The following is a 12,039-nucleotide window of genomic DNA, read 5'->3' as shown; positions in this document are numbered from 1 at the left end:
TTCGTTAACTTAGCCACTGTTCACTTTGGCTTATATTCCCTTAATATACACTTAAATTCTAAAAGGGAGAAAATGAGTTTTGTTTTATTTACATCAACATAATTTAACTTGCTCAGAACTTATTTTTGTACTGTCTTCTTGAGTATCATTTGAATTTATACATTATTGAGCACAGAAAATTTTTGTCTAAAAATAGTTTACGTAAACTTTGAAGTTTGCAAAACTCTACACATAATTTCATCATATGACTCTCACAAGTCTTGAAGGTAGTATTGTTATGTTAATTTTAAAGATGAGGAACTAAGGCTCAGAGAAGAAGTAAGCCTCATGCCCATGATCACATAGCTTATAAATATTAAAGGTGGAGTTTGAACCGAGGTCTTCCTGGCTCTGATTATTGACTCTAATTCTTGAGGAATGGAAGGAGTGGTTGAGGATTAATCCAGAGGATCAAACGAGATACTAATGGTAAAGTTCTCACACTGTGCCTGGCACATAGTAGCTGCTATCTAAGTGTTAGTTGTTTGGGTCATATAGTTTCTCAATATGGAATGAACACTGTACTAGAAAAGATACAAATACTTATCAGATTGTCATACTCATTAGTTGGCCAAATACAAGGACTTTCAGAGTCAGATTCTTCTCAGCTTTGGTGACCACTATAAAAAAATTTGTGAAGAACTAAGCCATTGTTGTGAAAGCTGTAACATTCTCACTTGTAGATAATTAGTTGAGAAGGAACAAAACAGAAAGGTAAGAAAGAACAGTGTAGCCTGGCCCTTACAACACTATTTGGAGATCACTAGGAAGGGCAATATGAACAGATTTCTAGGTGAGGTCAGTTGCCTCACACACTCACCTGTGTTGGGTTTATGTAGATACAGCACAAGCAAGCTCTTTTTGTTACACCCTGATAGTAGTAGCCTTAAGCCTTTAAGCTGTGTTGCAAGAAGTGAAACCTGTTTTATACAAATTAAAGTTCTTGAAGTTCAAAGTCTATGCTATAGAGCCAGATTTCAAGTATGAAAAGATAATAACCCATTATCATGTTTTGACCAGTGTTGTTAGATGCTTTCTGATAGAGATGGGTACCGGCACTAGTCAAGTATGAGTTCAAGCTGAACTGTTGACCAATGAACACTAATGTGAATGCAGATTCCCTTTCCCATGACCACATGAGTGTGAAACTATGATAATACCCATGGAAAGGGTGAAAATGACATGTGACATATAGGGATGGAGGCCTTTACCATATGAAAATGCAGCTGAAAGTTTAGGATGCCCACCAGAGAGAGTATAATCAGTAGAAGTAAATCTTGTAGCATTTGAAACAATCATCTCTGCTTCCAAGTGTCTTTGGATAGCTGGTAGAAGAAGGGATGGCATGAAAAAAGGTGATGTGAAGTGATAAAGACCAAGAAGGCAGGGTGTGATCTTAGGGAACACAAGTTTTGCTTTGCAGAGGGAACCCAACTGTTTAGAATATGACAGAACCTAGAATGGAGTGGTGGATTGCTATACTGGACTGCCTGTCATTGATATCACACATAGTATCAGGGAAGGGTTGGGGCTACTCAAGGCATTATGTTCCCTCACCATGAAATTAAGATATGATGACTTTGAACACATGGGTCGAGAGAGAACATTTGAATTAATTAAAAATAGAATTTACTGGCCTAAGATGGTAGCAGATCTTTGTAAGTAGTGTAAGATTTGTGCTCAATGTTTTCAGAGTAAACTGCTCTCAACTCATGCTTATATATTTGGATAACACAAGTACTAGTGAATTATTGGAGTATGTGTATTTATAAATTTATCTCTGGAAGAAGGAAGATCATGAGTATTATCCTAGTGATGACATACCATTTTACCTGGTATGTTGAGTTGTACCCAGCCAGCATTTAATGGATAGAGTGCTGGGTCTGGAGTCAGGAAGACTCATCTTTCTGAGTTCAAATCTGACCTCACACACTTACTAGCTGTGTGGCTCTGGGCAAGTCACTTAACCTGTTTGTCATAGTTTCCTCATGGGTAAAATGAGCAGCAGAAGGAAATGGTAAACCATTTGAGCATCTTTGCAAAGAAAACTCCAAATGGGGTCATGAAGAGTCAGTTATGACTGAAATTATGCCAAATTGTTACTGAACAACACCACCCAACCAAGAATGAGAAAGCTTCGATAGTTGTTAAGGTATTGAAGGAGGAATATTTTTCAATATATATATATCTATATCTATATAGATATATATATTTCAGTATATAGACTTCTCTTTCAGGAAGTGTAGGACTACATCTTACACCTCAGCAAGATGCATACTGCTGAACATGTTGGGGATTTGGAAACCTGAGCCCACTGGAATGTTCCTCTCAACAATCCTACTGTCTGTATACAATGGTATTACCAATGGTAATACCATATATTTTATTCTATACCTTTTGAGGGACAGGACAGGAACCATAACTGCCTACTAATATATCCTTTGGGTCTCCGGAGCCAGGATGATGGAGTAGAAAGACACATATACAGATGCTCCCTCACACAGCCCATAAATACCTGTAGAGAAGGACTCTCAATAAATTCTGGAGCAGCAGAAGTGGAGAACAACAGAGTGGAGGAGATTTCCAGCCCAGGGTGACCTGAAAGGCCCATGGGAAACATCTGTTGCACCAGACATGGAGCAGAGCCCAGCCCAGCCTTGGCCACCCACCCCACGGGTCATGAACAGCCCTTGGGGGTGGAATCTCCAGTCATATAATCCCCAGTCCCAGCAGTAACAGGTCCACAGATGCCTCAACCCACAGGCGCCAAAGGTCAGTGACAGGGTTTTTTTCAGCTGACCAGGAAGGGAGAAGGGCCTTCCATAGCTCTGGCCTTAGGCAGCTGCCACAGAGGCCACATCAGCAAGCGCAGCAGCAGTCTCCATAGTTGGAGCATAAAAACCGTGAGGCCACTGAGGACTGGATTCTTGCCTTCACTCTATGTGGAGACCCTGGGGGAGCAGGTCTTTGTCTCACACTGAATGGTGGCCCTGCCCATCCAGCTTATCTGAAAATCAGCCCCTAGTGCTGACTTGGTGGAACTGGAGGCCAGGTGGCTGTGGAGAGGAAACTGCTAAGATTCTGTGCACAAAAATACCTCTCTGCGTCCAGACCAGTACTCACTTGATTGTGCCACCTTGGAGGAACTGAGATCTTACAGATTCCCAGAGTATATCCTACTCTTGACAAAGGACCCAAAAGTCAAGTAACTGGTTGGGAAAAATGCCCAAAAAAGGGAAAAAAAAATAAGACTATAGAAGGTTACTTTCTTGGTGAACAGATATCTTCTCCCATCCTTTTTGATGAGGAAGAACAATGCTTACCATCAGGGAAAGACATAAAAGTCAAGGCTTCTGTATCCCAAACATCCAAAATAAGTATTCAATGGGCTCAGGCCATGGAAGAGCTCAAAAGGGATTTTGAAAATCAAGTAAGAGAGGTGGAGAAAAATTGGGAAGAGAAATGAGAGATGCAAGAAAAGCATGAAAAGCAAGTCAACACCTTGCTAAAGGAGAACCAAAAAATGCTGAAGAAAATAACACCTTGAAAAATAGGCTAACTCAATTGGCAAAAGAGGTTCAAAAAGCCAATGAGGAGAAGAATCTTTAAAAAGCAGAATTAGTCAAATGGAAAAGGAGGTTCAAAAGCTCATTGAAGAAAATAGTTCTTTCAAAATTAGAATGGAACAGATGGAGGCTAATGACTTTATGAGAAACCAAAAAATCACAAAACAAAACCAAAAGAATGAAAAATGGAAGAGAATGTGAAATATCTCATTGGAAAAACAACTGACCTGGAAAATAGATCCAGGAGAGACAATTTAAAAATTATGGGACTACCTGAAAGCCTTGGTCAAAAAAAGAGCCTAGACATCATCTTTCATGAAATTATCAAGGAAAACTGCCCTGAGATTCTAGAACCAGGCAGCAAAATGAATATTGAAAGAATCCACCGATCCCCTCCTGAAAGAGATCCAAAAAGAGAAACTCCTAGGAACATTGTGGCCAAATTCGAGAGTTCCCTGGTCAAAGAGAAAATATTGCAAGCAGCTAGAAAGAAACAATTCAAGTATTGTGAAAATACAATCAGGATAACACAAGATCTAGCGGCTTCTACATTAAGCGATCAAAGGACGTGGAATAGGATATTCCAGAAGTCAAAGGAACTAGGACTAAAACCAATAATCACCTACCCAGCAAAACTGAGTATAATACTTCTGGGGGGGGGGAAATGGTCTTTCAATGAAATAGAGGACTTTCAAGCATTCTTGATGAAAAGACCAGAGCTGAAAAGAAAATTTGACTTTCAAACACAAGAATGAAGAGAAGCATGAAAAGGTAAACAGCAAAGAGAAGTCATCAGGGACTTACTAAAGTTGAAGTATTTACATTCCTACAAGGAAAGACAATATTTGTAAGTCTTGAAACTTTTTTCAGTATCTGGGTAGTTGCTGGGATTACACACACACACACACACACACACACACACACACACATACACACAGACACACACATACACACACACATAGAGAGAGAGACAGAGCACAGGGTGAATTCAATAGGATGGAATCATATCTTAAAAAAATGAAATTAAGCGGTGAGAGAGAAATATATTGGGAGGAGAAAGGGAGAAATGGAATGGGGCAAATTATCATAAAAGAGGCAAGTAAAAGACTTTTCAGTGGAGGGAAAAAGGGGGGAGGTGAGAGAAAAACATGAAGCTTACTCTCATCACATTCAACTAAAGGAAGGAATAAAATACACACTCATTTTGGTATGAAAACCTATCTTACAATACAGGATAGTAGGGGAGAAGGGGATAAGCAGGGTGGGGGGGATAATGGAATGGAGGGCAGTGGGAGGAGGGAGCACTCTTGGGGAGGGATAGAATCAAAAGAGAGAATAGAAGAAACAGGGGGCAGGATAGGATGGAGGAAAATATAGTTAGTCTTACACAACACGATTATTATGGAAATCATTTGCAAAACTACACATATATGGCCTATATTGAATTCCTTACCTTCCCAAAGGAAATGGGTGAGGAGGGAGGGATGAAGAGAAGCTGGAACTCAAAGTTTTAGGAACAGCTGTTGAGTATTGTTCTTGCAACTAGGAAATAAGAAATACAGGTGATGGGATATAGAAATTTATCTTGCCCTTCAGGACAAAAAAGAAGATGGGGATAAGGGAAGGGAGGGATGTTAGAAGGGAGGACAGAATGGTGATAGGGGTAATTAGAATGCTCAGCGTTTTGGGGTGGGGGAGGGGAGAAATGGGGAGAAAATTTGGAACCCAAAATTTTGTGGAAATGAATGTTGAAAACTTAAATTTAAATACAGAAAAAAAAATACATCCTTTGGGGTCCCAGAAGAAGAAGACATAGAGATTCACTACATGTGTGTACTTTGCCTGAGGATTTGTAAAGGAAGCCCATCACTTAGGTATAACCTTCCCTCAGAAAAGCTCTGATAGAAACAGAAAGCATAATGTAACATATATTATGTCAAGAAGTGACAGCAAGATGCTTGAATTTGCTGTCAAGAACTTAAGTAAGGTTCTCTTAAGAAATCTTGGTATACAGGGCAAGAACACGAAACTATCCCAAGTAGCTGAGAGAACAGACAACTTATTAGTATACAAAATAACCCCAGAGAGTGGTTGGGACCTGTTAGGACAACACATTGTGTTTCTTGCTCATGGAAGAGTTAGTTGGATTCCCTGGTGCACAGGAGAATGATGGAATTAACCAAAGAAGTTCAAAAAAAGAAGAGCTCATTTACCAGATGCAAGTAGACTTTTAAATTTAGACAATGATTTATGCCAGTGGCATCAAACTAAAATGGGAAAACTGATCCCAGCAGGTAGCATGCTGACTTAGAAAATCACAAATTAACATTATCTATGTTGTACTGTATTTTTGTTTATTTTGTTAAGCACTTCCCAGTTACATTTTAAGCCTGAGTTTTTGCACCGTATGTGGTCCACAAGTTTGACACTTCTGATTTATGTGATCAAAACCAGGTAGAATTATGAGGCAGTTAAGTGGCACAGTGGGTAGAGTCAACTAGCATTTATTAAGTACCTACTCTGTGCCAGTCAGCGTGCGAAGCTGACTAGGGATAAAAAGAAGGGAAAAAACATCTCTCCTCAAGGAGCTCACAATCAAATGAGAGAGATAATACACAAATAACTGTGAACAAACTAAATACAGGATAAATTGAAGATAATCTAAAGGGAAGGCACAACAATTAAGGGGGATTGGGAAAGGTTTCCTGTAGAAGGTGAGATTTTAGGTGGAACTTGAAAGAGTCCAGGAAAGTTGGGAGGCAGAAATGAAGAGGGAGAGTGTTCCAGGCATAGAGGAAAGCCCAATCTCCCATGAAAATTCCCAGTCAGAAGATGGAAGTGTCTTGTCCAAAGAACAGCAAGGAGATCTTTGTCATTGTATTGTAGAATACCTGGGAGGGTGTAATGTTAATTATGTTAAGGAGAGTTAAAGATCTTCCCCATCCATTAGTGGATCTGCCTATTAAGGGAAGCTTGATTAGGGGAAGCCCACACCTTTTGTTAATTTCTAAGAGGCACTGCTTCTCTAGGGTCCTGATGCCCTCTGGTTCTGAAAAGTGTATACATACTCTGAGGTGAGGTTTTGTTTGGGGGACTTATTTTTTGGAAGAAGGTTTGTTTGCCAGATGAGACTCTGGATAGCTGCTAAGCAGCGCTCTCCCCCTGACTTTGAAAACCCAGATGTTGGTGCTCCTCTCTCTGGTGACTATGTATGTATGTATGTAATGGTCAGACAGATCTTTCCATTTTATTGTCTATGGTCAGACAGTTGGAAGCCTTGTCTGTTGGTCTCTATTTCTCTGTATTTTCTCTGAAGTTCAGGGTGCTGACTTTTCCCCCTTAACTAAGTGAATGATATACATACTTCATTAAAGTGATTGTTGACCCCTCAAAAGTTGCTTTCCTTTTACAAAAACAGACCTAAGAATCTGTCCAGCAGGCCCTCCTGTGTATGCCAGGGTCCTTGCTATAAGAGAGGGAAATAAGGTCTAGGAATACTGGGAAGGTCAAAGGGGCCAGGTCATGGAGGACTTTTAAAGTCAAACTGAGGATTTTATATTTGATGCCAGTGGTAAAACGGAGCCACTGGAGTTGATTAAATACAAGGGTAATATGGTCAGACCACTTTGAGAAGCTAAACTTGACAGATGAGTGGAGGATGGATTGGAGTGGCGAGACATGAGGCAAGGAGAACACCAAGCAAGGTGTTGCAATAGTGTAGGTGTGAGGAGATAAGGGCTTGAACCAGGGTGATTTCAGTATCAGAGGGAGAGAAAGGAAAATAAATGAGAGATGTTATGAAGGTAGAAATGATAAGATTTGACAACTAATTGGATATGGGGATGGGGTATGAGAGGGGGAGGAGTTAACAACGATACCTAGGTTACGAGTCTGGATAGATGAAAGCACTTGACAGTAAATAGGGAAAACTAGGAAGACTAGTTTAAATAGGGAAGACTGGAAGATGTGGGGGGAAAGAGAATGAATTCAAACTGGATATGTTAAGTGTAGAAAGTCTGTGGGACGTCCATTTCTAGATGTCTAGCAAGCAGTTGGAGATGTAAGTCAGAAGATCAAATTCTGCACCAGGCATGATCTAACTCTGATTTAGGGAACCACAACTGCTTTTTGCCTCAGTTTCTTTATCTGTAAAATCAAGGAGATAACCTTGATGACATCCTACTTCTCTTTCACATTTAAATCTATCATCCTATGGGTTAGCTGGAAGACCTAAGGGAAAAGAAGCCATCCACAGTGTTTGGAAACTAGTATTCAGCCTGGACCATCAATAAGCTCAGGTGTGGGTGCAAAATGATTGGCTGATCACAATAAAAGTGACAGAAGACTATTAACTAGTAATGTTGAGGAGCTGTGGGAGAAGTAGGGATCTCTACCATTTCTGAGGGTACTAGAATTCTATTTAGTATTCCACCTAAATGTTTAATTTCTTATCAGATAACGAAAGAAGAAACAGGGCATACTGTTAAGATGACTCACAATATTCTCATGCAAAGATTCTTTGGGAATGCATACATTACCGAGCCAGAAGGGATATATATGTATGTATGTGTATATGTATAGAGATATAGATAGATAAACATAGATATAAAATATGTAAATATAATATAAATATATGATGTAATATATAGAGTCATATATATATATATGATGTAATATATAGAGTCATATATATATATATATATATATATATATATATGGATCTGGTGGGCAAGACAGACAGAATTTGATTATTCTCTGGAACATATCAGGAAAACAAATCTTTTCAGCTGTCAGTGAAAGTGTAGCAAGTTAACTGTAACAATAATAACAATTAAAAGTACAGCATGCACTTTGGAAACTTGACATTTCCTCTATATCCTACTGATTCTCAGTTCTGCTGAGCTTAATAAAGAGTTGAAACTAACGTCATTATTCTGCATTTCCTCTATCTTCAAACAAAGCCCAGGACTGTAACCGGAATCTTCAACTACTTCTGTAATATTTTGATTTAATTTTAAATCAAAATTAGGTTTTAATTTTTAAGGTTATTTGAAGCAAAGGTAGCAGATGCATTAGCACTTCACTGGACAAATCACAGCACATAAATTCCTTGAGGAATGGGGCTGTTGTGTTTTCATTTGGTATTTCCAATGCATGGCACGGTGCTTGGCACATAGTAAACCCTTAATAACTACGTGCTGACTGATATAAAATAAGGCTAGATACTAAGTTCCCAGCCTTCAAATCTGGGTGACAATGGTGGTCTCTCTCCTGATAACTTCCTGAAATGAGGGGATCAATTCTTAAGAGAGGGGGATGAGCTCTTTTGGGTCATGCAAACTTCATGCCAATTTCAGATCTCTGAAGGCTAATGTAAACCCTCACATCCACTTTGCTGGTGTGGTTGTATATGTTTGGCATATTTTTGCAGGTGGTTTCTTTAAACAGAAACCTACCTAATTTGTCTTCTGTTTCATTTGTAGTGGTACTATTACATTGTTTTCTTTTCCAAATGTAATTTCTTATCTAGGGAGCTTCTTTAATATTGAAATTTTTCCTTTACAATTTCTTTACAGTCTTTACAATTTTTAAGAAAAAATCAACTATTTTGAGTCAGACACTATCCTGGAGCATGGAAACACCAAAGAAAATAGATACCAAAAATTTAGATTTAATTCCTTTATTATCATGATTCATAAGTATATTCCTTTCCTCAAGCGCCAAAGTTTCTTGTTGAGATCTTTCCATTTCAATAATACATCTATACTTTCTTTAGTTTCATACTTTAGTTAAAAAAAACTTGGTATTAGAATAAAGGATATTTCCCTCTTTTAAAATAAAGTTTTATTATTGCCTTTTATTTTTTACCCCAGTCATTTCCTCTTAACACCCCCATATTTTAAATTTCTTTGTGAAAAAGGTTATATTTCAGGAAAAACAGGGCTTAACAAATGGTCTGAATTGCCATTTCTTGTTCCAAAGAAAGTTCCGTCACCAAATGTCCCAACGGTCATCTTCACTCAGATAATGACAATAGCTTTACTTTTTGATCAGAGACACTATAAGATCCAGAGTTCAAACCCATCCTCTGACACATAGTGTCTCAACTAAGTTTCTTAACCTTTCAATGGTCCAGGAAACTCTTGAAGATTTTAAATTGAAGTACAGTTGCACATCTGCATGGATAAAGAAACTTTCTGGATTAAGACTTCCCTACACCATTGATATCACAAGTCAAGGTTAAAAAAAAAGCTTTGAATGATGTTGTAGAGGAAAGGAGGAGTCATCTCAAGAATGTTGAACTGTTAGAAAACTTTCACGTGACTGAAGTATAAGAATTTGAGTATAAGCTTTGAAGAGCTATCGTCCCATGTCAGATGCTGTGAACCATTTTAGTGGTAGAATAGTGTGTGATGCCAAGGTGCAAAATTGAGGGCACTCTACCATCACTGGATATGATCGTCAGGGGGCAAATGAAAATGAGTGTGGTTCCAGAAAATTTATTACTAGAAAAAGAGAATCAGAAAAAATAGAAACCTTCAAATCTTCAAGTCTTGGATAAGCTGTATCCAAATTACATGAAATAGCAGCTACTCTTCAGCAAAGAAGTCCAAGGTATTTATTGTGCTTTGTTTTTGAATGAGATCACTGCATCAAACTTAATATTGATGAGGCGTTTCAAGGTATTCTGGAAACGCTCTGGAAGGATTCTAAAAGAAAGACAACGTATGAAATAATTTAAGACATCAGTATTTGCATAACAATTAACTGTCCTTAAGTTTAGTCACCTTTCAAAGATCTCTTCATGTTCAAATCTCCATATTGTGTAAGATAAGAACCTGAGCTTTCAGCACATCCTCTGAACCAGACAACTGAGGTCAGGGCTCATCAAAGACAGGCTGAACTTCTCTTTAGGACAATGAAGGAAAAGCTTGTCTCCAGGTTTTAAAATCTACAGGTTTTAAGACTCCATATATTAATGGGAAGAATTTTTATTTAATGAATTTTAATTTAATGAATGATATTTTCTACTAAAAAAGATTTATCTTTTCCTTCTTAAGAGATGATGCAATATATTTAATTTCTTTTGGACCGATGATTCGTTGGTTAAGGGAACTAACTCCTAATGAAAGAATACCCTCTATCACTGCATATTAGCACCTGTCCTGCAATTGATAGTCTAAGAGACTTGCCTGGGACACTGAGAGGTCAAATGACTTGCCCACAGCTGCAGAGACAGGATGTATCAGAGGCAGCCCTTGAGTTTAGGTCTTCTATCTCCAACCTGAGAACAGTCCATTACGCCATGCTGCCTCTTTGGAATACATTTAATTTCTTTAAATGAGAACATTAGACCTTGAACATTTTAAGTATAAGTCTACCAATCTTGAAAAGAAATTCATACCTATATTCACCAGAAAGTGATCAAATAAGTGGCATTGCTAAATGTAAATACATATTAGTGCCTTGTTTATTTGTTCAGAAAGAAGTCAAACATGTAGATGAATCAGTTCAACAGCATATGGAGTATGAAGAGATTTTGATTACACTGCACTTGGTTCATGAAATCAGACTTGGAGCTGGTAGTGGACGTGAGAGGTCATCTAGGCGTAAATTCCCTTTGTAATACCTCTGACAGGACATCCTCATATTGAACCTTTCTGTTTCATACAAGTCTTTCTAGGTTTCTCCGAAACTTTTTGTTCATTTCTTATAGCATAAAAGCATTCATTTGTAGTCATATACCATAAGATATTCAGTCATTCCTTAAGTGATGGGCACGCCTCTTAGATTTCTGTTCTTTCACACCACAAAGAAAAAAAAATGCTGCTGTAGACATATTTTTTTTGGTATGCCTACAGGCTTTTTCTCTTTCATTGATCTCTTTGGGATATAGGCCTAGTAGTGGAATCATTGAGTCAAAGAGTGTGCAGAGCTTAACAACTTTGGGTCATAATTTAAAAATGCTTTTCAGAATGACTGGACTAATTCATTCCTCCAGCAGTGACTACATCAATCTGCCTGTTTTCCTGCAACTTCTCTAACATTTGTTATTGTCTTTTCCTTCTATCAGTTTTGCTAATTTGATGGGCATAGGGCAGAACAACAGAGTTGCTTTAATTTGCAATCACCAATAAATAAATAATTCAATTCATTTGACTTTAATTAGTGATTTACAACATTCTCCCACATAACTACAGAATGCTTAGATTACTTCCCAAGAGAGCTGCTAGCTTTCAACCATTTATCATCCAGAGAATGGCTCTTAAATCTTCTTGAATTAGTTTCCTATATACATTTTGGAAATGAGTCCTTTATCAGAAAAACCTAATGTAAATATTTTTCCCTAGTTAATTGTTTCTTTTCTAATCTTAACTGTATTGGGTCTGTGTGAAATTTTTTAAATTTTATGTAATCAAAATTGTCCATTTTA

The 12,039-nt window shown here is 38.0% G+C and overlaps 1 protein-coding gene across 1 annotated transcript in view; it reads right to left on the bottom strand.

Moving 5' to 3' along the window:
• Nucleotides 1-9,269: 9,269 nt before the first annotated feature.
• The window catches only part of HSD17B11 (hydroxysteroid 17-beta dehydrogenase 11), a 34,606-nt gene continuing 31,836 nt past the window's right edge, over nucleotides 9,270-12,039 (bottom strand). The window contains exon 7 of the mRNA XM_072622468.1: nucleotides 9,270-10,315. Coding sequence (XP_072478569.1) covers nucleotides 10,225-10,315 — 91 coding nt within the window. The 3' untranslated portion in view covers nucleotides 9,270-10,224. The remainder of the gene's footprint in view (nucleotides 10,316-12,039) is intronic.

The sequence above is a fragment of the Notamacropus eugenii genome, chromosome 7, assembly GCF_028372415.1.
Source record: "Notamacropus eugenii isolate mMacEug1 chromosome 7, mMacEug1.pri_v2, whole genome shotgun sequence".
In the NCBI taxonomy this organism is placed as follows: domain Eukaryota; kingdom Metazoa; phylum Chordata; class Mammalia; order Diprotodontia; family Macropodidae; genus Notamacropus; species Notamacropus eugenii.
This window is presented reverse-complemented; position numbering and strand designations above follow the sequence as displayed.